The 24,512-nt window shown below is 37.2% G+C and overlaps 1 protein-coding gene and 1 long non-coding RNA gene across 2 annotated transcripts in view; one reads left to right on the top strand and one right to left on the bottom strand.

Annotated features, from left to right (window-relative positions):
• Nucleotides 1-22,842, bottom strand: part of LOC124458531 (methyltransferase-like protein 27) — a 36,964-nt gene extending 14,122 nt beyond the window's left edge. Inside the window, exons 1-2 of the mRNA XM_047008524.1 lie at nucleotides 22,506-22,842; nucleotides 9,997-10,217 (exon numbers count right to left, since the gene is read on the bottom strand). Of these exons, the coding sequence (XP_046864480.1) occupies nucleotides 9,997-10,217; nucleotides 22,506-22,595 (311 nt within the window). The 5' untranslated portion in view covers nucleotides 22,596-22,842. The remainder of the gene's footprint in view (nucleotides 1-9,996; nucleotides 10,218-22,505) is intronic.
• On the top strand, nucleotides 2,319-3,106 carry LOC124458534. The gene is made up of 2 exons (XR_006953252.1): nucleotides 2,319-2,402; nucleotides 2,675-3,106. It is a non-coding gene; the product is annotated as an uncharacterized LOC124458534 (long non-coding RNA).
• Nucleotides 22,843-24,512: the final 1,670 nt, after the last annotated feature.

Below are 24,512 nucleotides of genomic sequence, written 5' to 3' on the forward strand. Positions count from 1 at the left end.
TGGCGCGCACTTTGTGATCTATCCACCTTGTCCCACTTGCTTTGATGGGCTTATAGACAGTTTCTCCATACACTTCAGCTAGTTTTTTCAGCTCTCTCAGTTTCTTGGGTGACCTCTTGTACAGAGAAAACAGTTGACGCACTATTTCATCTACTTGTGCAAAAAACGTAGCATTGAATGCGTCGGCAGCAGCTAATTCTAGACGGTGATTGAAGCAGTGGACGACAGTGAGCCAAGGAGCGACTTCTTTTAGACGAGCTGCTAAACCAGTATTTCTCCCTATATTAACACTTGCCCCATCTAGACCAGTTGCAGCTAGTTTTGACTCAAAGTTTGTAATGCCAAAAAGGGCAAAAGCTTCGTTCATAGCTTCCTTCAGCCCTGCAGCATCTTCGTTTTCAACTGTTTCAACCGACATCAATTTGCAAGTACCACGACCGTTCTTACTCACATATAACACGTAAAACAATTCTTGTGATTTTACACTGGTATCGGTGCTGCCATCGCATAAAACTGACAAATATCTAGCATCCTTTAAATCTTCATCAAGATTTCCTTTCATGACAACAGAAATGTGATCTGACAACTCAGCAGCTGATCGGTCTGTTCGATACGATTTGCCTAGATCAACGCCGCACTTCTCCAGGAGCTCGCAAATGGGGATATACTTTTTGAGAGGCAACTCTTCCTTACACACAGTGTAAGTGGCATTAAAGAGAATTCCATCCTTTCGCGATCGGCAACTGCCATTTTGTCGAGTCCTTGCCCAATGGTAGTTTCGTTTAAATATTCTTCAACATATTTCTCATTCAACGCTTCCTTCAAATTTAGCTTAACTGCCATCTTATGTTGATCAGAATTCATATGATTTACCACTGTGTTTTTCTTTACAACAGCTGATCCTGTTATGAGTGTGCGAGAGGAATTTTTTGCGCTTGTTATTCTGTCTTCTTTGTTTGTACAAACTTTACAGCGCAGTGAATTCACCACTTGGCCATCATTCTCGTATTAAAGCTAGTCGGCATTTAATGTTTCTATCAATTTTTTTACTGTGTTAATTATGCTAGTACAACTTTTCGACGAAGAAGCCATCATGGCAAGAAAAACAAAATCGAGAAGAGAAACATGCACCGAATATAGCTACTTTTGTCTTCTGATTATCTAATATGTTTTATTGATGTTTACTTATAACAAAAAATATTTTTGTCATATCACAAACAATGCGTAAAAGCAAAAAGTACGGTTAATGAAGGTTGCCAGTTTGGGTTTTTGTTCTAACGTTTCGCTCCCAAAAATCTTCTTGGCTTATTTTTCAAATTTGAAAATTTTAAAGGTTTTTAGGAATCAGAAGGAAAATGTCTCCTGATTTTATCGAAAACACTCAAAATAGCTATGATGACAAAAAAAGTAACGATGTACAAACTACAAAACAACGCAATGCAAAAATTAATATTTATATATGTATTACATCCATATATGGTCAGAAGAGCCATGTATGTCGACCAGTATGTCGACTGTTGACAGACTTTCCAGTCTCAAAGTGACGACGTTATTGAATTTGATGACATTGTGTCAACATGGCCAATTACATGGCCTAAGATTTTAAAAACGTTTTCTTTCAATATATGTGATAGTAATTAATGAAAAACTTTTTGCACATCGTTTGAAAAGTGACGTGCAATTATGTTCATTTTAGCCAAAATGATGTGCAAATTGCATATTGCACACCGCTAATTCGCACCCTGTTTTCACCTACTTATCGGATCAATCATCAAAGACAGCAAATGTATTTTAGGTAAGGCTATTGTAGGTAAATGTGAAAATCATGTGACATCTAAAGATGCATTTATTTTATTTTGTCATAACAGGTACGTTGGTTGGCAATGATATCAGATGTAATGTTATGGCTTTTCAAAATAGAAACTTTGAAATTGTTGGACGCATGTTTGCCACAATGATTCTTCAAGGTGGTGAACAGTACAGTTTGTAAATATCAAAGTACAGTTATCAAAGTTCTGATATTTAAATATGATACAACTTACCGTGTTCTTTCAAGAACACCGTGTTACTTAGATTCGTGTTCTTTCAAGTACAGTTTGCAAATATCAAAGTACAGTTATCAAAGTTCTGATATTTAAATATGATACAACTTACCGTGTTCTTTCAAGAACACCGTGTTACTTAGATTCGTGTTCTTTCAAGTACAGTTTGCAAATATCAAAGTACAGTTATCAAAGTTCTGATATTTAAATATGATACAACTTACCGTGTTCTTTCAAGAACACCGTGTTACTTAGATTCGTGTTCTTTCAAGTACAGTTTGCAAATACATTGAAGGTGGACTCATAGAACCAAAGTTAGAATAAGTGGTTGAAATAACTGTAAGGAAATCTCTTAAAAAGGTAAGTTGTATCATATTTAAATATCATATTTAAAAGTATTCATTTCAGTACTGCAAACTTTTTATATGTTTGAGGTCTTATATCTTCACTTATTTCTTGCAAATCTTTGTCTTTTCAAGCTAATTTTCCCAACACTGCTGAAATGTTTTCTAACTTTTTTACCTTATGTTTGCCATGTTTTACGGAAAATTATTAAATCTTGCATTTCCTAAATATTTAAATAGTGAATTTGCTATAGGAAAAATTTTTATGCCTGTTTTATGTATTTTCAGTTGCAAGAAGCAGACAACCAACAAGATGTAAACAATGCCTTTGCAGAATGTTCAGACTGGCGTGTTGAAATTGATGGTCTACCATCATCTATTAAACTAGAGAATAAAGACCATTTTATGAAAGAAGTCATAGAATACTTTGATGTGATCAAATGCGAGCCGATCCTTGATCAGCTGCTTCATGGGTTGAAATATTACAATGTCAGTGCTGAGTTGTTTATCATCTAAGATAAAAGTCACCAATATCTTGCTCTGTATTCAATTTCAAATCATTTTTTCTATAGACTAGTTTGTTACAATGTGGTTAAGCAAGTAATTGTGTTCACATTGTGGGCACTGTCATGCTTGTTGTCTATATTACACTTTTCACAGTTATTACAAAGTTTGTTAACTAAATAAACTTGAGCATTTTTATTTAGTTTTAACTGAAAAGTTGTTCATGAGCAATCTTGCACAAGCTACGATATCTAGCCAATGCCTGCCTCCAATTTTCTGGTTTTAATAAACCTAATTGTTCTCCAATAGTTTGGAAGTATTCCTGATTAATACTGTATTTTTCATATTCATTACAATATTGCATCATTTCTTGAAGTTGCTCATCAGAAACTGCCTTGAGGTGATCAAATGCCTGTGTACACTCGGGCAGAAAAAATAGTTCATCTGGCCGTACTTCAACTGTGTCAAATCTTGACTTTCGTATATAGTGAGAGTTCCAGTGTCGCATAACAGAGTTGAAATCTTCTTGCAAAAGATCAGAGAAACTATACCACAAGCATTCCTTTTCCATCTCAGAAGATGTGTCCAAGACACCAGTCTCAACAAGATTTTAAAAAAATTTATCCACTAATTACTTCTGTGTTTTCTTAAGAATGACCACCAGGACTCAATGCGCTGATTTGCTGGTGAGGAGCCATATCTATGTGCCTTAACACCAGCCAATTCATCTTCACACATACTTCTTAAATATGCCTGCCTTGCAGATATGATAACGTTTTCAATGCCGTTATCTGTTCATAATAGAGTTGCACAACCCTGATACTTAGTGACAGTGTCTAAGAAATGCTTTCCTGTTACTGCAGGATCTTTTGTTTTGCATACTTTCAACCACAGTATCTTACGACTATATCCGTCGATACATCCATGCACCGGAAAGCCGTATGGTTTGAGCTTATCGTAGCCATCCACATGCCAAACATAGTTTAGCCCAGGAGAATGATAAATTCGTCAACGAAGAGTGCCAGACTTCCTTAAGTTTACCCCTTCTGAGGCCAGTTCTTTCACCAAAAGTCTGACGGTCTCGCGAGGAAGCTGCATCCCTTCTAGTTTCAAGGTATGAGTAATGGAGCGATAACCATTGGAATTTCCACGTCCATCGAGTTCCTGCCGAATACACTGGCGAACACTGTTAAATCAAACAATGTTTTTTCCTCGAAGTCTTGAGTGTAAAGTACGTAAAGACATATTAATATCATGATATCGTCTTAAGAGAAGCAGGTTTTTTTCATATGCAAAACCTTGCATAAAATAGTTCTTAATTACATCGCCTTTAGGAGCTTCTGCGTTGTCTTTCATTTTAGTTTGTGGTACTTGGTATTCAATTTTAATTTACAAGGCAATAAACAAAATACTTTTATTGTCACACCCGGTTAAGATTTCTTGTTCCTAGTCTCCTGTAGATATGACCGGTAGGCTTTCATATTGAACTTTGATTTGGCATTGCGATAACTGGTTTCGTGCATTTGGTCAGCTTTATTTTGCATTGCAATATTCAATTTGTTTATAACTTTTAATTTGTTTTGCATTCAGCACATTATTTTTGTATCAAATACATTGTTTTTGAATATAAGAGCATGTTTGTGCATTGACAAATTAATTTATGAATTGCAGATAAGGGCCACTGTAGTTAGCCATAGATAATGCAAAAACAAATCACATATCATTCAGCAGGTGGCCGTCGCCAGCTAAAATTTATCGAAAAATCCACCCTTTCCTCCCTCCCTTTCTCTCTGTTGATTTTGCATGTACTATTTAGACTTGTTTCCGGGGTGGCGTTTTTATCACCTCACCTTTTCTGTGCTATACAGAAAAACTTTATTCGCAAAGATTTTTTTTTAAAGTGGTTCTATGACGAAAACTTAACGTTAAAAAATCATCGATTTTAGCATTCAATAGTTTAAGCACATATCAATTATTGCTTTCGTAAAATGTAAGCAAAAACAATAATATAACGAGGGAGTTATGAACATTTGAAATGTCTAATTTTCATGTCCGCCATTAAAATCGGCCATTTTGAATATTTGCAATCAGCAAAGTGTGTGACGTCATAGTCTTAACACGGCAAGGAGCGCACATTGGAAATATACAAAGTTATACATAAATAGAGCAAAAAAATGTCAAATTCATCGAGATCTAGCTCGCTCTCTGAGTCTTCGATCGAGACAAACGAATCGATTTCTTCATCGGAATTTGTGACGGCAAATTCGAACGAATCTAATTCGGAAATTTTGCCATTTCTCGATAATATTGAACCGCTTGCTTCGCCCGATGAAATTGCTGAGTACGAAGCTACAGTCGCAGAAGAACGGCGGGTTGAAGACATGCTGCAAGATCGTTTTGATGCCCGTGTTGATGTTACTTCATGGTAAGATGTCATTCTTAGTGTGTTACTTTGATCTGAATCGTCTGCCGTTAGCTATGATAACTTTATGGAAACATACAATTTGGCCAATATTAAAGGTGTGAATGTGGCCATTGTTCGTTGGATCTTGTTGTCAACCCTCAAGAGTGCCAATGCTGCATGGAAATAAAGCAATGCCGTGGTAAAATGTATCAGTTCGAAATCGATGAAAGGAAATGCATTTTGGATCACCCTGGTTTTAACGAAGTTTGCCTGAACGAATTTGTTCTTCAAGCAGCTTCGTTAGGTTTAAAGACCAAAGGTCATCGCATGATACAGACACTTCATTTTGTATTTCCTTTAAAACCTTAGTATAAATATATATTATATATTGAAAGTTTGCCTGGATGTATTATTGGTTCTCTCAAATTGTGAAAATTTATCATCTGCAATATGTGTAAGTATATAATAATTGCAACTTGTGCTAACCTGACGCCGCTCTCTTGACGTTGTTGGTGTTTGTGATTTCTTCCAAATAGTAGGCACGGCACCAGGTTTGAGCCGTCTAGTCATACCACCCAAATGGAATAAACGCTCAAAACAATCATCGGAGAAGTGATTCGAACAAATCATAAATTGAATTTCACGCAAACTCTGATTAAAGTTTGTGCGCTTCGTCTGAACAAATTTAACCCAAATTCTTCTCAAAGACTCGTCGTTTAGGCTTTTATGTAATGAAATGCCTGTACTTCTATCAGACTTATTACTGCAATCTTGCACGACACAGCGTGTTGAAGGCATGTTAAAAAAATTGAGTTATACAACCTTTTAAATCTCTATTTGTATATTGTGTTATATTGTAAACAGCCGCGAGTTAAGACTATGACGTCACAAGCACCTTCCTTCTTGAAAATTCAAATATGGCGCATTTTAATGGCGGCTCTTAAAGTTCAAGTTTTATCACTACGTAACTCGAGCAGCATGAAATACATTGCGCTAAAATTTCGCCAGAAGAGATTTTTTTACATACACTATTAATCTATGAAAAAAAACGAGAGGCAAAATTTTCTTCATAGTACCACTTTAAATTGTGTAAAATAATTAATTTAGATTATATTATACTTGTTATTTCTATTTTAATAAACCGGCATGTGCTTTCACACATTGCCAATTTTTATCCAAAAGAGTACTCTTTAATGTTATGCGCACAGAAAACAGAGCTCATCAGCCCAAGAACCTCTTTTGATTCTCGATTTGTTATAATTAAGCGGAAGCGATAAATCATATTCGTTAAACATACGAGACTTTGTGTTGTAAATTTCATGAGACTTTTTGCAGATCGATACCGGAGAGGCAGGTAATTTGCGAAAAGTTGCACCTCCGAAGGGATTGAAGCGTTTGTAAGGAAATCTGACTATATTCGAACCAAGTTGTTGACAGAAATGGCAGACAGCAATGTGATAGTGACTTTCGGCGTCAAATTAAAACAACTTCAAATGACATGAAAGAGAACTGATTCGGTGATTAGTTCCAACAAAGATTCTGCAATCAAACGCCAATTTGAAGCGGTAAAGGCTCTAACAAGCGCGTTAGAAACTTTGAGGCGAAACGTAGAATCTTTAAAATCAACAAGAAGTGAGCGAGGACGAAGTTACAGCAAGGAATATTGGTGTTGAAGACAAGATCGAGAAGGCAGATAACGACGTAAAGCAATTAAAGGAATAGCGAAACAATAACGAATACGAAAAAGAGGGAAATGCGCGTGAGATGCAATTTTGATACGAGTTAAAGCTACACGAAGCTAAACTGAAACTTGATGCTGAACGTCAAGCGAAGGTCACTAAGAAAATTCCTCGAAGGATGCGCACTAAAAACAAGTGGAAGCGAAATTCCAAAGCTCCTAATATCCAAATTCGATGGACACTACATGAATTGGCAGCTATTTTGTGACAGTTCACGGAATCAATCGAGAAATCTGGACAAGCAAGTAAAGCTAAATTTCCGTAAATCTCAAAATCGCATGCCGGCAAGGTTTCTGACTTCAGTGACAAGTTGACATAATGCGTCCAATCATTGCAATCGCTCAAAAGGTTAAACGAAGTGAAGGGTCTTACGATGGTGACCATTGACAAGCTGCCAGCGATACGGGGTGACCTGGTTAGGTCGAATGGTTACTAGGAAACGAGGCACTTGAATCAACTGAGGGAAGCATTACGCCTTTAGCTACGACGTGACCCGGTGGACACCAGTCAAAACTTAAAGAATAATCTAGTCAGGGAACGTAGGGAAAGAGAGAGAGAGTATATCTTATTAACCGAACAGACATACCCTGAGGGTGCGTATATTGCAATAGTAACGATTATAAAGCTGTCGACTGCACGAAAATTACAGCTATAGCTGACAGAAAGCAAGTCATGGTAAAAAAGAAGCTGTGCTTCAAATGCGCCCTTAAGAATCACCACGCTGAACAGTTTGCAAGCAAAACATCGTGTCAAACCTGTCACAAGACACCATACCTCGATATGCAACAAATCACAGACAAGTGAAATGCAAAAGGTGACCTTAACAAAGTAAATGGAATTGTTACTAGAGCACTGATCGATAGAGGAGCGGGCAGCTCATATGTTTGTGCTAAGGTCGGAACTCGGTATAAAACAAAACCTCTAGACGTATCCTCTAAACGCGTTGAGATGTTATGGGTTTTCATCTTACAAGAATGGAAACATACCATTTTGTGATTCAATCTCTTGTCAATTGCTTCTGCATGGATAGAAAGCTTATGAGGATTGACAAAAGCGAACTTCTCACGATAGAAAACCCACAATTGAGAAGTTCTAAGACTGAGTAACCGCACCTGTCCCGAGCAACCCTGATCTATGATGACAACAGGAAACAACTACATATCCACGTGATCCTTAGTGTTGGAGATTATGCCAGAATTAGAACTAACAAGCCACCCTTAGTTGGAATTTCTGGACAACCGGTAGCAGAGCTTACAGAGATAGGTTGGATCATCATTTCCATGGAAAAGTTTAACCGACAAACTTTACTACTCACCAAGTCAAGCCACGTTGACTACTACGAATTGTTTCATCGTTTTTGATTTACACACATGTTTTATTGAAGTCATGAAACTGAAGTCATGTTTTATTTTAATGTTACGCTATATTTCTGCTTGTGCTTCATGACAATTTTTTTTTTATTGTTAAGAAAACTGATCACCACTGTGAAGCAAGTTGCATTGGCACAGATAAATGCAAATTACGAATATGTAAATTAGAAACGACTTGCGATACATCATCTAATTTACATATACCAATTTTAACATCTCAACAATTCGGCATGCATGCATGCAAACGTTATTTTAAAGATAAATGTTTACCACATTTTTGGGAGATCTCTTTGCTTAAGATAATAGAAAATTGTGTTGTATTACACTTAATTTGTACATGAGAAGTAAAAAATAAAATAAAAATTCGGAGGTTATCAGCATAATTTTAATTAAACGTCATAACTAAACAGAATAATATCACAAAACACAAGTTTCCTGCAAGATAAAAATGTCTAGTAAGACAGTATTTAGCTCAGAAAAGCTCGGTCACAAACTCTTTGTTAAAAAACTGCTTAAATAGTTGTTAGTAGTCTAACTCGACAAGTATTCTTAATTTCCTTTGAATTGGAAGTACTTTGTGAGCACCGACTGCAATAAAATATGGATGTCATTAATGTACGAGTACACAATGCGAAAAAAATTTCTACCATCATGCATTGCACTCTCCAGTTTCTTAAAATGCGATCGCGACTCAATGGTGTATTAGCAAAAGTAAACAGTGTGCCCGAATGAAAATCAACTCATACACTCACAGGAAATAACACAATAAAAAATTTATGAACACAAAATGCAATAACTATCGTTGTGATGTATTTCAAAGTCATCCTTTGATCAATAAATGAGTATCAACGTTGTAAAGCTAAAGTATTTTTCAATGTTTTTGAAAAATGAAATAAATTGCACCTTTATTGTTTGCATATCTTGGCTCAAAATATTTAGAAATAGGTTTCCACTTTCCTTGTTTTGTTATTTCCTCTATTTTCCGATGAAATCCATAGACAGGGTCATCGAGTACAAATTCATTAATTGTGAAGAATATTATGCCTCCTTGTTTTACAGAATGAATAAAGTCATCTATTCCTTTCCTTTCACATGACCAGGTGCAAAACACCAACGCATATTACTGCATCGTATTGACCAGCGGTTACTCCCAGTTCAACTGATCCATCTGATCCCATGGCTCCCTTTTTTAGTGATCTGTACTTTGCGGAAATATAAAAATTTAATAAAAGAAATGAAATAAAATTGCTTGAATAATAAATGCAAGAATATATTGAACATAAAACTCGTTGATACATGCTCTGTGCATGTGCTCATTAATATTTTAAAACGTTGACATTAAAATAAAGGATCAATTCAAATGTTGGCTTTTTGTTGATCGTAGGATGGTAAAAAACGCAGTACTTTTATGAAAATCGTTTATCAAAGAAATTACTGATTTAGAACGATTTGTTGTTTGAAATGAAAAGCATTTAAATTTTATTGAACATTTTACAATAACACACAGCAATTGATAATTACAAAAAATTTATCTTTGTACAGAAAATTTTATAATGCTGTATATTATTCATGTACTTTAAACCAAATTTTAACCTGTAAACTCCTTTTGCTTCAGAAAGCTTCAACATTTCTTCACTAAAGTCAATACCATCTACATTTTTATAACCCAGCTTGTAAAGATGTTCACCCACGAGTCCTGTGCCACAACCAAGGTCCAGAATTTCAGTGTCCTGATTGTAGTTATGTTTAATCAGTGTCTCGTGAAGCTGTTCTGCTGCAACCACTGGTCCTTGATAACAATTATCATGAGCAACCTAAAATTACATTTTGTACATGAAAAGTTATGTTGAAACGCTCAAATATTTGCCCATTTTTACTTTTTCAATTTACAAGCTCTCTTTGTGCTATTATATAATTTCAACTTAAACAATGACTTCTTGCATTAAGCGGTAGTCTTATCTTCTTTGCAATAAATTGCTTAATACATAAATCTTAACATTAATCATATTACAGCTTCAACTATATACTCTTTATATACATCTATTAAAGATCTTTTACCAAATTCTAAGGAGCTTTAATATTTTAGGGAGGAGTAATTCATTTTAAAGTGTACGTTCTTTTCTTTTTGAAGTATCTGCTACAAAAGCAAGATTGCAAAAGTCTGGCAAAAATTAACTACGATATATGCTCCTGTTTATTCTAAAAATAGGTATGAAATAAATAATTGTAGCTTGCCTGTCAAGTACATGGTCATCAAATAAAGTCGATAAATAAAGATATTTCAAAGAGCATTAAACATTGAATAAATTTCCATTAAAGTTGTCAACATAAGGAAAATGTTCACTCTAGTCATTCAAAAAAATAATATAATTTTTTACATAGTTTCTCCATAATGCATTTCTCTCGACCAATTACGTTAAGGCAGGTAAAGTTTTCTCAATTTCTTATAAGCCAAAAAAACAGAACGCAACTACTTATACTCTACATTTATTAAAAACAATTACGCTAGAAACTTCATAAACAAAACTATATACAAAATACAAAACAAAACACAAACCGACAAAAGCAACAAAAAACCGGACGAAACAGTAAAATCGTCACATTACCATACATAAACGGAACATCAGAAATGACTGCCAGACTTCTTCGGCCATTTAATATTAACGTCGCCCACAAACCTACACAAAAACTCAAATCATGTTTCACCAAACATAAAGACAAAACTACAATTCATGATACAACTGACGCGATCTACATGATACCATGTAAAGACTGTTCAAAGCAATACATAGGACAAACATCTAAGAAAATTGAAACAAGACTCACAGAACACAAAAACGCCATAGAACGACGAGATCCAAACTCACTATCGGCAGAACATACCCACGGAAACAACCACACATTCGACTGGACAGAAACTAAAGTACTCGGACGTGCACAGACTAAACACGCACGCAAATTTAAAGAAGCTTGGTACAGTAAAGACAACGACACCATAAACAGACATATCGACATACCCATCATATACTCACAACTAAAGAAAAAGGACAAAAAAACTAAAAAAAACACCAAAACTAAAACACTACACTTTAATATCACTAACACCAATCATATTAACAATACACCAAAACCCATGGCAACGCATTTCAACCCATCCAATCACATTAATCCACCCACTAAGAAAGCACATTTAAGAAAGGATCATTTGAATTTCGAGAAAGAGTTGTATGAAACGAAGCTGCACTACAAGATTCAATTGGAAGAGTCCAAGAGGGACAAACCAGAAGAGACAGGAGAAATGAATTCTACAATTAGTGGGAATCTGGAAGCTAAACTACCAAAGCTGGTGATTTCAAAATTTAACTGAAGCTGCAAAAATTGGCCAAGATTCTGGAACCAGTTCAGCCAGACTATTGACAAATCAACTATTTCCAATGTAACAAAATTTTCATACTTGAGAGGGTTGCTTGAAAAACATGTCAAGTATTCCATAGAAGCACTACTTTTCACTAGTGAAGGGTATAACCGAGCAAAAAGTACACTTCAGTCTAAGTATGGAAAGGAGTCAGAAGTGATTAAAGCCTACACCAAAGAAATTCTTGACTTACCCAATATACCAGATGCCAATGTACAGAAGGTGCATAAATTCTGCAAAGGACTCACTTATTGCGTACAGTCTTTAGAAACTATGGGAAAACTGGAGCAGATCAATGGAAGTGTTGCAATGACATTGGACAAATTGTCTGGTATAAGAAGCGACTTGGTTCGTACAGATCCCAACTGGGATGAATGGGATTATATTAAGCTAATAGAAGCCTTAACATTGTGGACTAGGCGAAACCCTATATGTGAAGGAGAAAAGAAAGAAAATCGGAACCGTCTCCGCGAAAGAGTATTCAACACCAAATTGGGTCAGCGTAAATGTGTCTATTGCGATGCAAAGGATCACAAATCAGCTGACTGCTCAAAGGTAAAAGATATAAACGAAAGAAAACAAATATTGGCAAAAAAGCGCCGCTGTTTCAACTGTACCGGAGAAAGGCATAGATCAGCAGATTGTACTAGTAAAATAACCTGTCAACATTGCGAGAGAAGACATACTTCTTTGTGTGAACAAGCAATGGGGAAGCAGACCCTGATGACCGCAACAAAAACCAATGAAGGAGTCTTTCCAGTCTTGACAGTGAAAGTTAATGGGATCATGTGTAGAGCATTAGTTGATTCTGGAGCTGGCAGCTCATATGCATCTGCAAAGTTGGTAAGTGTCCTTGGCATAAAACCTGTTGATATAACAACCAAACAAGTGGACATGCCCTGAGTAGTAGCGTAAACGTCTGGAGACCTATGTAACTAAAGTGGAGTCCCTCGATGGAGAGTTTGGTATGGAAGTAGATTTAATAAAAGTGGAAAAAAGTGAACTTTTATCAGTAAAAAACCCCCAATACAGCCATATGATTTCCAAATACTCACACTTAAAAGGGGTTGATATCCAAGATGGTGACACGAAGGCTCAGCTTCCAGTACATGTTGTTCTTGGGGGAGGGGAGTATGCCAGAATAAAAACAAAGAATCGTCCCCGAATAGGCAAAGATGGCGAACCTATCGCGGAGTCGACCAAGCTGGGATAGTTCGTGATGTCCCTGGAAAGGAATTTGATCACAATCATATGTTACTAACACAAACCACTCAAAAGGATTATACGAAGTTGTGCCGGTTAGATGTTTTAGGACTTGCCGACACCTTAGAACACGATCAAATCTCAGTGTATGGAGAGTTTAAGGAACAATTGGTCAGGAGTTCAGAAGGTTAGTAAGAGTCTGGTCTACTGTGGCGAGGTAACCATCCTCCCTTACCATCCTACAAAGAAGGAAGTTTGCGACGGCTCAACAGTCTTGTAAAGAGATTAGACAGGGAAGAAATGGCCAGTGAGTATAACAGGATTATTGAGGAACAAGTCAGCAAAGGGGTAGTTGAACTTGTAACCGAGCCCCCAGTGGGTAGGGAGCTCTACTTACCTCATAAACGCGTGATACGTGAAGCTGCACAAACAACGAAAATCCATGTAGTTTACGATGCATCCGCTCGAGCGACTCCAAGTGCTCCATCCTTGAATGATTGCCTTTACCCAGGCCCGCCGTTACAGAATAAGCTTTGGAGCGTATTGGTTCATCATCGCTCATTTCCAGTTGCACTTTGTGGAGATATAGAAAAGGCATTCCTCCAGATCTGAATAAAAGAACAAGAAAGAGATGACTTACGGTTTCACTGGAAGAGTGACAGTCAACCTGAACCCTTGACATATAGATTCACGAGAGTCGTCTTTGGCCTAACTTGCTTTCCATTTCAGCTTTGAGTAGTGCTAGAGCATCACCTAGAAACTTGGAAAAAGAAGATGCCAGATATCGTTGAGGAACTGAAGAAATCTATGTATGTAGACGATCTGCTTAACGGGGGACAAACAGTAGACGTAGCCAAGGAAAGAAAAAGGAAATCAATCGATGTATTCAACGACGCCAATTTCAGTTTGCATAAGTGGAACTCAAGTGCCCCTGAGCTTGAAGCAGATGAAGAAGAAAAGGATGATGAAGAAGAAACTTTAGCAAAACAATAACTTGGAACAAAATCTGGAGAATCTAAAGTGCTGGGACTGATATGGAAAAAGAAAGGTGACGAGATTTCCATAGTGATCCCATCAGAGAAATCGGCAAAAACGAAACGAGAAGTACTGAGTAGATTGGCTCAGGTTTATGACCCTTTGGGAATTACATCACCCTTAATTCTAGAGGGAAAGATAATTTATCGTGATATCTGTAAGGAGAAGCCTTTGTGGATGTACAGCTAAGCCATTCTTTGATATATCGATGGGACTGCTAGGAGAGCAATCTTCCGTGTGAAGTAAGTGTTCCGCGATCATTAGCTGGGTTCCAAGAACCAATCAAGTCTTTAGAGCTGCATGCATTCGGGGATGCTAGCACACAAGGCGTAGGAGCTGCAGTGTACTCAGTTATTCATCAAGAATCGGGAATTACTCAAATTCTAGTTGCTGGTAAAAGTCGTCTGGCAAAAGAAGACCTAACTGTTCCACGGCTAGAACTTGTGTCAGCCCACATGGCAACGAACCTTCTTGTGAATGTGCGAAACGCTTTGGATCATTCATCGCGGCCGCAAAGTTTTGCATGGCTAGACAGCACTGTCGCCTTGCATTGGATACTGGACGTGGCCAGTATAAGCAGTTTGTCTCAAACCGTGTCCGTAAGATACACCAACATCCTGAAATAAAATGGCGATATGTGCCCACATCCGAAAATCCAGCAGATTTGGCCAGCAGGGGTGGGAAATTAAATCAGACGTGGCTCTACGGTCCAGAATGGTTATCTGATATGAGCAGATGGCCAAGTAATATAACCACAACTCCAACTATTGCAACAGAAGCAGAAGCGACAGTCTCCCAAAAAAGTATCGCAATGACAACAAAACAGTACAGTGGTGATGTTCTGGAACAGTTATTAAGAAAATGCTCACTTAAACGAGCTCTAAGAGTGTCGTCATGGCTTTTCAGATTCGTAAACAATTGTACACAAGGGGAAAAGAGAACAGGACCATTATCCTTTACCGAGATTGAAGAGGCTAAGATGAAATTTGTGAAACAAGCCCAAAAGCAAGTTCAATTACAACCAAAGTACGAGCAACAATGCAAAGAACTTAGTCTTACGCGCAATACAGAAGGGATTTTAGAATGTCGTGGCCGAATTGTGGGTCGGTATCCTATCTACCTTCCCACAGATTCCTTGCTGGCTCAAAGAGTAGTGGAAAAGTTGCATCGTGAAACGTTACATGGAGGTGTTGGATTGACAATGGCTGCTGTAAGAGAGACGTATTGGAAACCGAAGTTAAGAAGCTTTGTAAAGAAAGTTAGAAAGGAGTGTTTTGGTTGTAAAAGATATCGAGCGACATCAGTTCCCACACCCCCTCCAGGAAAGTTAGCCGAGGACCGGACTTGTGGCGAAACAGCGTTCGAGGTAATTGGCGTAGATTTCGCGGGACCAATACGTTACAAAGGGAAGTCAAGCAAGGATTGCAAAGCGTATCTGGCGCTGTTTTCATGTAGTCTAACTCGAGCAGTGTACTTGGACATGATGCCGGATCTATCTGCGTCCACGTTCATACCAAGTTTGAAACGGTTCATTGCTCGGAGGGTAAGACCCAGGAGGATCTATTCAGAAAATGGGGTCACCTTCATAAAACTGCGAAGTGGATTGATACTTTAGGAAAGAAGGAACGTCCTCAAGGTTACTTGAAGGAATTTGACATTAAATGGCAGTTTAATTTGTCCCGAGCACCATGGTGGGGAGGACAGTTCGAGCGGCTGATAGGAATTGTCAAACAAGCGATGTATAAGGCAATTGGAGGCGCAAATCTGAAGTGGGAAGAACTGTGTGAAGTGATACTTGACGTTGAAGTGCAAATCAATAGAAGACCGCTTAGTTATGTTGAAGACGATGTTCAACTGCCAGTGTTGACACCCGAGCTCTTTTTATTCCAGAGATCCAATCATCTGCCACAACAGAAATTATTGGTCGAAAGTGATCAGGACTTACGTAAGAGGGCAAGATATTTGAAATCTTGCAAACAAGCCTTGTGGAAAAGATGGTCGAAAGAATACCTTACTGCACTGCGAGAACGACATAATATGAGTCATGGGACTAAAAGCTCATTGTAAATGTCGGAGACGTCGTGGTGATCAAATCCAATGAAAAGAATAGAGGAAAATGGCCTCTTGGGATTGTTATAGAGACATATCCAGGAAGAATTGAAGTGATACGTGGGTAATGTTGAAAACGCCAAATGGAAACCTAGAACGACCAGTTCAATTGCTTTACACAATGGAATTAGCTTGTGATCGACAGAGCCATGAAGAGAGACCTGATCTTAATCCAGACGCTCAACCATTCAAGCCAAAGCGTAAGGCAGCTGAAAATGCAGCGGGGATCATCAAATCGATTGCTGACGAAGAAAACGAAGAGATTTGAAACGCTCCCTAGATCATTAATCCATTTAGATATACATCTTATCTTCAGATGTATAGGGGGAGTGTGTTGGGAATAAGTTATGTTATTTGAATGTCCTACTGACTGAGAGACAAATTTTCCTTAGTTGTTATAATTTCGTTAACCAATAGGCTTAGAAAAATTTTGATTGATGTTTTGTACAAAAGGGGTTAAAGAGGGAGTCTAAGTAAGTGAGCAATATATGTATGAGATAAACATTGCCAGGGAATAAAATTTCGTTATTCAAAGGCTTGAGTTGTTGCATCTATTCGACATAGTCAAAAGGAATATTGCCTGGGCGACGGGCAAGATTCACAATACATATATATATATATTAATAAATAAAAGTTTCTCCGGATTTAAAGTGAGTTTTATTGAGCTTTCGACTCGTTGCTTCGAGCCTTCATCAGAATGAAAAATATTTATTTACACGTGCTTTTAGCTTGGAGACGTTTAGAGCGTCTAATTGGAGGATTGGGTGGATTAATGTGATTGGATGGGGTGAAATGTGCCCTCCTACAAGACACCACCACCTACGAACTTCACACAGACCCCAGCAAAACGACCATCAACCGCATCAACCAGAAACTGAAACAACTAAAAGACAAAAAGAAACTAAACGAAAACGACTACAGAAGAATCCGACACAATGACGCATCCACCGCCAAATTCTACGGACTACCAAAAATCTACAAAGAAAACAACCCACTTCGACCTATCGTATCTCTTCCAGGATCACCTACGTATGAACTTTCAAAATATCTTTATAACATTCTGTATCCATCAGTGGCGTAGCTAGCGGTCCCTCTCCCGCCCGGCGGGAGTAGAAATTTCCCAAAAAAATAATAAATATTCTATTTGGACATAAGATATACATTATTTCAAGAACAATTTGTAATATTATGTTTTATTCGTTCATATTTACGCTTTTATTAGGTGGTTCGTAATCGTAATACAGCAAAATCTCAAGATTTGTTATGTAACCTAGCAACCGCCTTTTCTCGCACATTGCATACTCGCGCGATTCTCCACGTATTCCGCCCATCTTAAGAGGGCGGAACATACAATATAATTCTATATAAGAAGTTTTGAATTCTGGTTGGCTAAGGGACTTGACGCATGCTCAAATCTGCTGTTTTTATAGTCGAACTCCCGCTATTTTAAATTGGCGGAGGTTGTAATTATTCGACCTTTTAATACGAGTACAGCGATTAGTGATTATCAAATTACGTGTCATTGTCGGTATTAATTTTCCATTGTTTTTACTCTCAAATTGCTATTTTGTATTTGTGTATGACACAATGGCTTGAAGTGCGACTGCGATTTGCTCAACTGATGTTGATTTAGTAAATAGCTTATTAGCTAAACCGTTCTCTGCTCGATCGTCGGTCGAACAGAATGTTATCGTTCATGAACGGCCTACTCCTGATTTAACTATCCAAAATAAGGGAAGAGCATTTCAGAGAGATTGGTATGAGGCGAAGGACTGGCTGTGTGGCAGTACAACCTTGCAGAAAGTGTTTTGTTGGCCATGTCTAATGTTTTCCCAAAACATCGCCATCGTGGACTAAGAATGGCTACAACGATATGCGGAGTATTATGTGCATTTAAGACATGGAAAACGTATGGAGCTAGTGAACGAATTGATTGTCTTATGTCCCTCGCTAGAAGAAATGAGATTCAGCGTCACAATGAGGAGGTAAGACAAAATCGAGAAATTTTAAAACTGTTACTGAGGCCGTGCTGTATTTGTCAAAGCAAGAGTTGCCATTTAGAGGTCACAATGAGTCCGAAGGTAGCTTGAACAAAGGTAATTATAGAGAGTTGCTCGAATGTTTTGCTAAGTTTGATTCTGTATTTGAGCGTCGACTGCACAGTAGACTAGCAGAATCTGATATAGTTGGTGACAGAAGATTTACTGGAGTCTCCCCAGAAATTCAAAATGGTCTTATCAGCTGTCTTGATTCAATTATTGAAGATGAAATCAGAAAGGAAATAAATGATTGCACATTTATGAGTATTCAGGTTGATGAAGCATCTGATGTCTCCACCAAAGAGCAGCTAAGTGTTATTGCTCGGTTTGACAAAGCAAGTGAAATTATGGAGAGGCAATTAGGATTTGTGGATGTAAGTATGAACAGAAATGCCACAGCAATATCACAAGTTGTCAAAGATAAACTTGGTGAGTATTCTAATATAAAAGAAAAACTGGTTTTACAAACATATGATGGTGCTTCTGTCATGTCTGGCCATATGAATGGTGTTCAAGCATTGGTTCGACAAGAGTATCCTTTCGCTCATTTTGTTCATTGTGCAGCTCATAGATTGAACCTGGTCCTATGCCAGTCAGCCTCATCAATTTCTCCTGTTAAAATCTTTTTATTAATATAGCTACATTCAGCACATTTACAAGCAATGCCCCAAAAGAAAAGCTTTTCTCACATCTAACAACCTTGAGTTTCCTGCCCTGGTGAAACAAGATGGTATTATCGCTCTAGATTAATCAATGTATTGCACAAAACTATGAAAACTTTTAGATATTTTTGAGGGGTACTTGAACAACCAGCTGGGTGGGATGATGAGTCATTAAGTAAAATAAGTGGCTTACTGCATTATCTTGATAGCTTTCTCTTTTGTTTTCTAGTGTGTGTTTTTTACAGGATTTTAGAACAGTCCACAATTTTGTATTCCATTCTTCAAAATAGGGAAACCCATTTTAACTATGGCATAAACACGATTGACAATTTCAAGCAGTTTATTGTGTCACTTCGCACAGATCAAGCTTTCACCGAGTTTTACCAAACTGCACTAGAAAAAGTAGGCCCACCAGCAACCAGAGCAGATAGTAGATACAATTACAAACAGCTTTATTTTGAGATTATTGATTCCATTAAAGGCATGTTAAGTGAACGATTTCAAGATATTAATCAGTTCGAGTTTTTAGACCTTGTAAATCCTAAACTATTTACTACATGGAAGGGCATAAGTCCACAGGAGAAGATCAATCTTCTCAAAGATAAGTATAGTCCTCTTTTTGACATCCAAACTTTGGAGAGTCAACTTTCCTTCATTTACAACGACAGGGACTTTCACAAAGAGTGCAGTAATGAGGTTCTTAAATACATCTTCAAATTTAATCTCCAGTCGAGTTTAGGTCAAGTGGTAAATTTGTTAAAATTGAATGGTGTGTTGGCAGTGGCAAGTGCTTCAGTAGAGAGGTCGTTTTCTTGCTTAAAAGGGTAAAAGCTATTTAAGAAATAGAATGGGTCAAGGTCGGCTTAGCTCTTTGTGTAGAATATCTATTCACAAAGATATCATTGAAAAGAAAGAGGAATCAGAGGTGTTGCATAACGAGGTGTCTGAAAAATTTGTAGAAAAACCCAGGAGGCTGGCCTTTCTTTATAAATGATGAGTATAGTATGTGTTTTGATATTTGTTCGTATAATACATGGTACTTCATTGAGAAAATTAAGCATAACTTTAAAGAATAAAGCCATCCCTGTCTACTTGCCCCAATCTAAACAAGTTTAAACTAACAAGTAGAATGCTAAGAAAAATCTCTCTCTATGCACTTTAGAAGTGTCGTATACTATATTATTTTTTGTGCTAATACAAATTTCTTCTGTTTATGCAGGGGCAGTGATGAGTAAATTATGTTTTAGGGGACAATTGTCTCCTGCGTAACGTTTCTCTGAGCCACCGTTAGTACTTTTTTAACTAGTTGCAGTTTCAACGATTGCCACATTAAGAATGCAGCTAACAAAAATGGGTTTTTATAAATTATTGTACAACAAATAATTCGCCCTCGAAATCGCAGGAAATGCTGTTTCCAAGGCTCTGGATTTCAAAATTTTCCGGGGGGGGGGAAACCCCCGGACCTCCCTAGTGGTCGCGCCTCCGGCGCGAGATGCATTGGCGGGAGTGACTATTTTTCCTAGCTACGCCACTGGAATCCATTAGTCAAAAATTCACCTCACACTATCAGAAAGGCCACCACTTTCCTCGCCAGTATTGAACACATTAAACTACGACCAGATGAAATCATGATATCCTACGACGTGACATCACTCTTCACATCCATACTACTAGACATCGCCAAACAAATTACAAACGAACTACTCACAAACGACAAAACTTGGCAAGCTACAACACAAATAGACAAAAATGACATCCTAGACTTACTCAACCTTTGCCTCTCCACTGAATTCACCTTCCAAAACACATACTACAGACAAATTTCAGGCACACCAATGGGATCTACAATATCCACATTCTCGCAGAAGCTGTCATGCAACACCTCGAAACACAATCAGTCAGAAACAACACAAACATCAGACTATGGAAAGATATGTCGACGACATCTTTGCCATAGTCAAGAAAGACAAAACTGAACTAATCCTACACACCATTAACCATACCACAAAGAACATTACCTTTACTAAGACGAAGAACACGACAAACAACTTACCTTCCTCGACATCCTACTAACCAGAACAGATGACGGTACACTAAACACACAAGTATACCGCAAAACCACCAACACAGACCAAATACTCAATTTCAACAGCAATCATCCAACACAACACAAAAGAAGCTGCATTCGAACACTTTTCAACAGGATAAACACTCATTGTAATACGGAAGAAGCCAAAAAAACAGAACGCAACTACTTATACTCCACATTTATTAAAAACAATTACCCTAGAAACTTCATGATAAAAACTATATACAAAATACAAAACAAAACACAAACCAATAAAAGCAACAAAAAACCGGACGAAACAGTAAAAATCGTCACATTACCATACATTAACGGAACATCAGAAAAGACTGGCAGACTTCTTCGACCATTTAATATTAACGTCGCCCACAAACCTACACAAAAACTCAAATCATTTTTCACCAAACATAAAGACAAAACAACAATTCATGATACAACTGACGCGATCTACATGATACCATGTAAAGACTGTTCAAAGCAATACATAGGACAAACATCTAAGAAAATTGAAACAAGACTCACAGAACACAAAACGCCATAAAACGACGAGATCCAAACTCACTACCGGCAGAACATACCCACGGAAACAACGACACATTCGACTGGACAGAAACTAAATTACTCGGACGCGCACAGACTAAACACGCACGCAAATTTAAAGAAGCTTGGTACAGTAAAGACAACGACACAATAAACAGACATATCGACATACCCATCATATACTCACAACTAAAGGAAAAGGACATAAAAACTACAAACAACACCAAAACTAAAACACTACACTCTAATATTATTAACACCAATCATATTCACAATACACCAAAACCCATGGAAACGCATTTCACGCCATCCAATCACATTAATCCACCCACTCCTCCAATTAGACGCTCTAAACGTCTCCAAGCTAAAAGCACGTGTAAATAAATATTTTTCATTCTGATGAAGACTCGAAGCAACGAGTCGAAAGCTCAATAAAACTCACTTTAAATCCGGAGAAACTTTATATATATATATATGTATATAACCCTAACCCTAACCCTAACCTCAGCCCTAACCTAATGTGATTGTTTTGAGGATTTGAATGTCTTCGTTAATATGCGTGTGTAACGTTTAATCGTTAAGAAGGATCGAAAATAAACTCGTACGCTTTGCTCACTAGTTAGTCTTTAATCCTTCTTGTATATAACAATTGTACACACTCACCAAAGATACACATGCCTTTTTATCTCATCGACAAAAGAAGCGCTTCACACTGACAAACTTAAAGCAGACTACGACAAGTACATTATCACAAATTCTCGGTACAAAATACTTTATAACATAATGCTGTAATGTCATTGATGCTCTTATCGTGGTTTTTCATACAGCCTGAAATTTTCTATTTCTCTTTATAACGCTCGATGAGTCAGCCATGTACGATAGTCGTTTTTCGATGCAATACATGCTAACCAAAATAATCAAAGTTTCGTTTCTTAAGGCTTTTAATGTAAGCAGCTTTGTGCTTACACGTTAAAATATTTTTCTTATATTTTGCAAAACGTTCCGGTCATTACCTTTTCATAAGTGGCAGCCCATTTTGAGTAAAGATTAACCACATCTTCTTGGGTGTGCTTGCAGTAAATTGTTTCAGACGTGTGTAGCATTCATTTTCATTCGGATCCATTGATATTCGTTTTTTATCACAAATTCTGCGAATGTAGGAGTGTTATGGTGTTGTTTAATGTTTATGTGATACACGTGTAGCAAACGGATACATCAATAATAATGACGTCGTAATAATTAATTTGTAAGTATAATTGGTAAGAATTTTACAAGTTAACAGGAATTATAATTAGGGATGAGGGTAACCAAAAAAGAAAGAAAAGAGAACGGAGATAGTATTAACAGGAAAACAAATTAAATTTTTTGGAAATTAAAAGATATTATATTGGCGAAGAGGAAAGCAAAAGCAATGGCCACAGTACTCAGTATTTCACATTAATCGCTTTTGTTGAAATATAAAACTATCGTCATAGTTCAGTTACGTGACGGAATGTAAGTTTGATTACTGTCAACCAATGGAAATAATAGGGCAGGGCATGCTAAAGAAAGTGTCATTTTTCATTCACGTTTAATCGAGATAACTGTTTGTAGTGAGTTTTTATACATTACAGGAGTTTTTTGCAAAAGCGAATAATAATTTTATTGCTTCCGCGGGTTAATTTGTAAGTTAAATTGTAAATAGAAGATATGTTAATCAGAGGAAACGAAGAGAAGGTGAGACACACTCTTAATGTATACAAAAGTACTGGGAATGTTTGTTACTTTTACTCAAAGAATTCCGCGTGCTAAGGTCATGGAGTCAAGGTTCATTGCGATGGAAGCCAAGGCTCATTGCGGACGCTGCAAGAGAAACAGGCTGTTTGCTACAAGTATTTGCATTTTGTTCACATGCACATAGTGTGATTCACGTGCACAGGTGTTAGCTACGGTGGCCGTATCTGCCATTCACAAATTAATTTGTCAATGCACAAACATTCCCTTAAATTCAAAAACAATGCATATGATACTAAAATAATGTGCTGAAAGCAATACAAATTTGCCGATGCAAATCAAACTAAAAGTTATAAACAAATTGAGTATTGCAATGCAAAATAAAACCAAATGCACGAAACCAGTTATCGTAATGCAAAATCAAAGTTCAATAACAAAGCCTACCGGTCATATCTACAGAAGACTAGGAACAAGAAATTTTAACCGGGGGTTAATATTGTAAGAAGAGACTCTGTTTACCACATGATGGTTTACCACTGGTAATTCGCTCGTGTTTTAACACATTTGAATTATAGTCCTGAGAAGGACTGTTTTTGTTGTTGTCGACTGACGTTTCGACAACCTTAGCGGTAGTCATCTTCAGAGTCAAATGAGGACGAAGTTTTAATTACTATCGGGCTAATGGAGTAAAGGGAGAGAGCAAAAGAGTTTTGGAAAGACGTTTCCAGTAAAAGTTGAAAAAATTATGAATTATCATGAGGTGTGGCAGGCAGCTTTAAAGAAATGGGAAAATTATGACCGTAAGTTTACTCGTGATCGTGGATATATTTTGGTATATCCAGATGGTAATTCTTAATTACATCGTCTTCGCCTTTAGGAGCTTCTTCGTTTTCCTGCATTTTAGTTTGTGGTACTTTGTATTTAATTTTAATTTACCAGGCAATAAACAAAATCCTTTTATTGTCACTCCGGTTAAGATTTCTTGTTCCTAGTCTCCTTTAGATTAGACCGGTAGGCTTTGATATTGAACTTTGATTTTGCATTGCGATAACTGGTTTCGTGCATTTGGTCAGTTTTATTTTGCATTGCAATATTCAATTTGTTTATAACTTTTAGTTTGATTTGCATCATGGCAAATTTATTGTGCATTCAGCACATCGTTTTTGTATCAAATACATTGTTTTTGAACTTAAGGGCATATTTGTGCATTGACAAATTAATTTGTGAATTGCAGATACGGGCCACCGTAGTTAGCCATAGGTAATGTACAAACAAATCACATATCATTCAGAAGGTGGCCGTCGCCA

This window comes from Xenia sp. Carnegie-2017, unplaced genomic scaffold (assembly GCF_021976095.1).
Source record: "Xenia sp. Carnegie-2017 unplaced genomic scaffold, XeniaSp_v1 HiC_scaffold_6, whole genome shotgun sequence".
In the NCBI taxonomy this organism is placed as follows: domain Eukaryota; kingdom Metazoa; phylum Cnidaria; class Anthozoa; order Malacalcyonacea; family Xeniidae; genus Xenia; species Xenia sp. Carnegie-2017.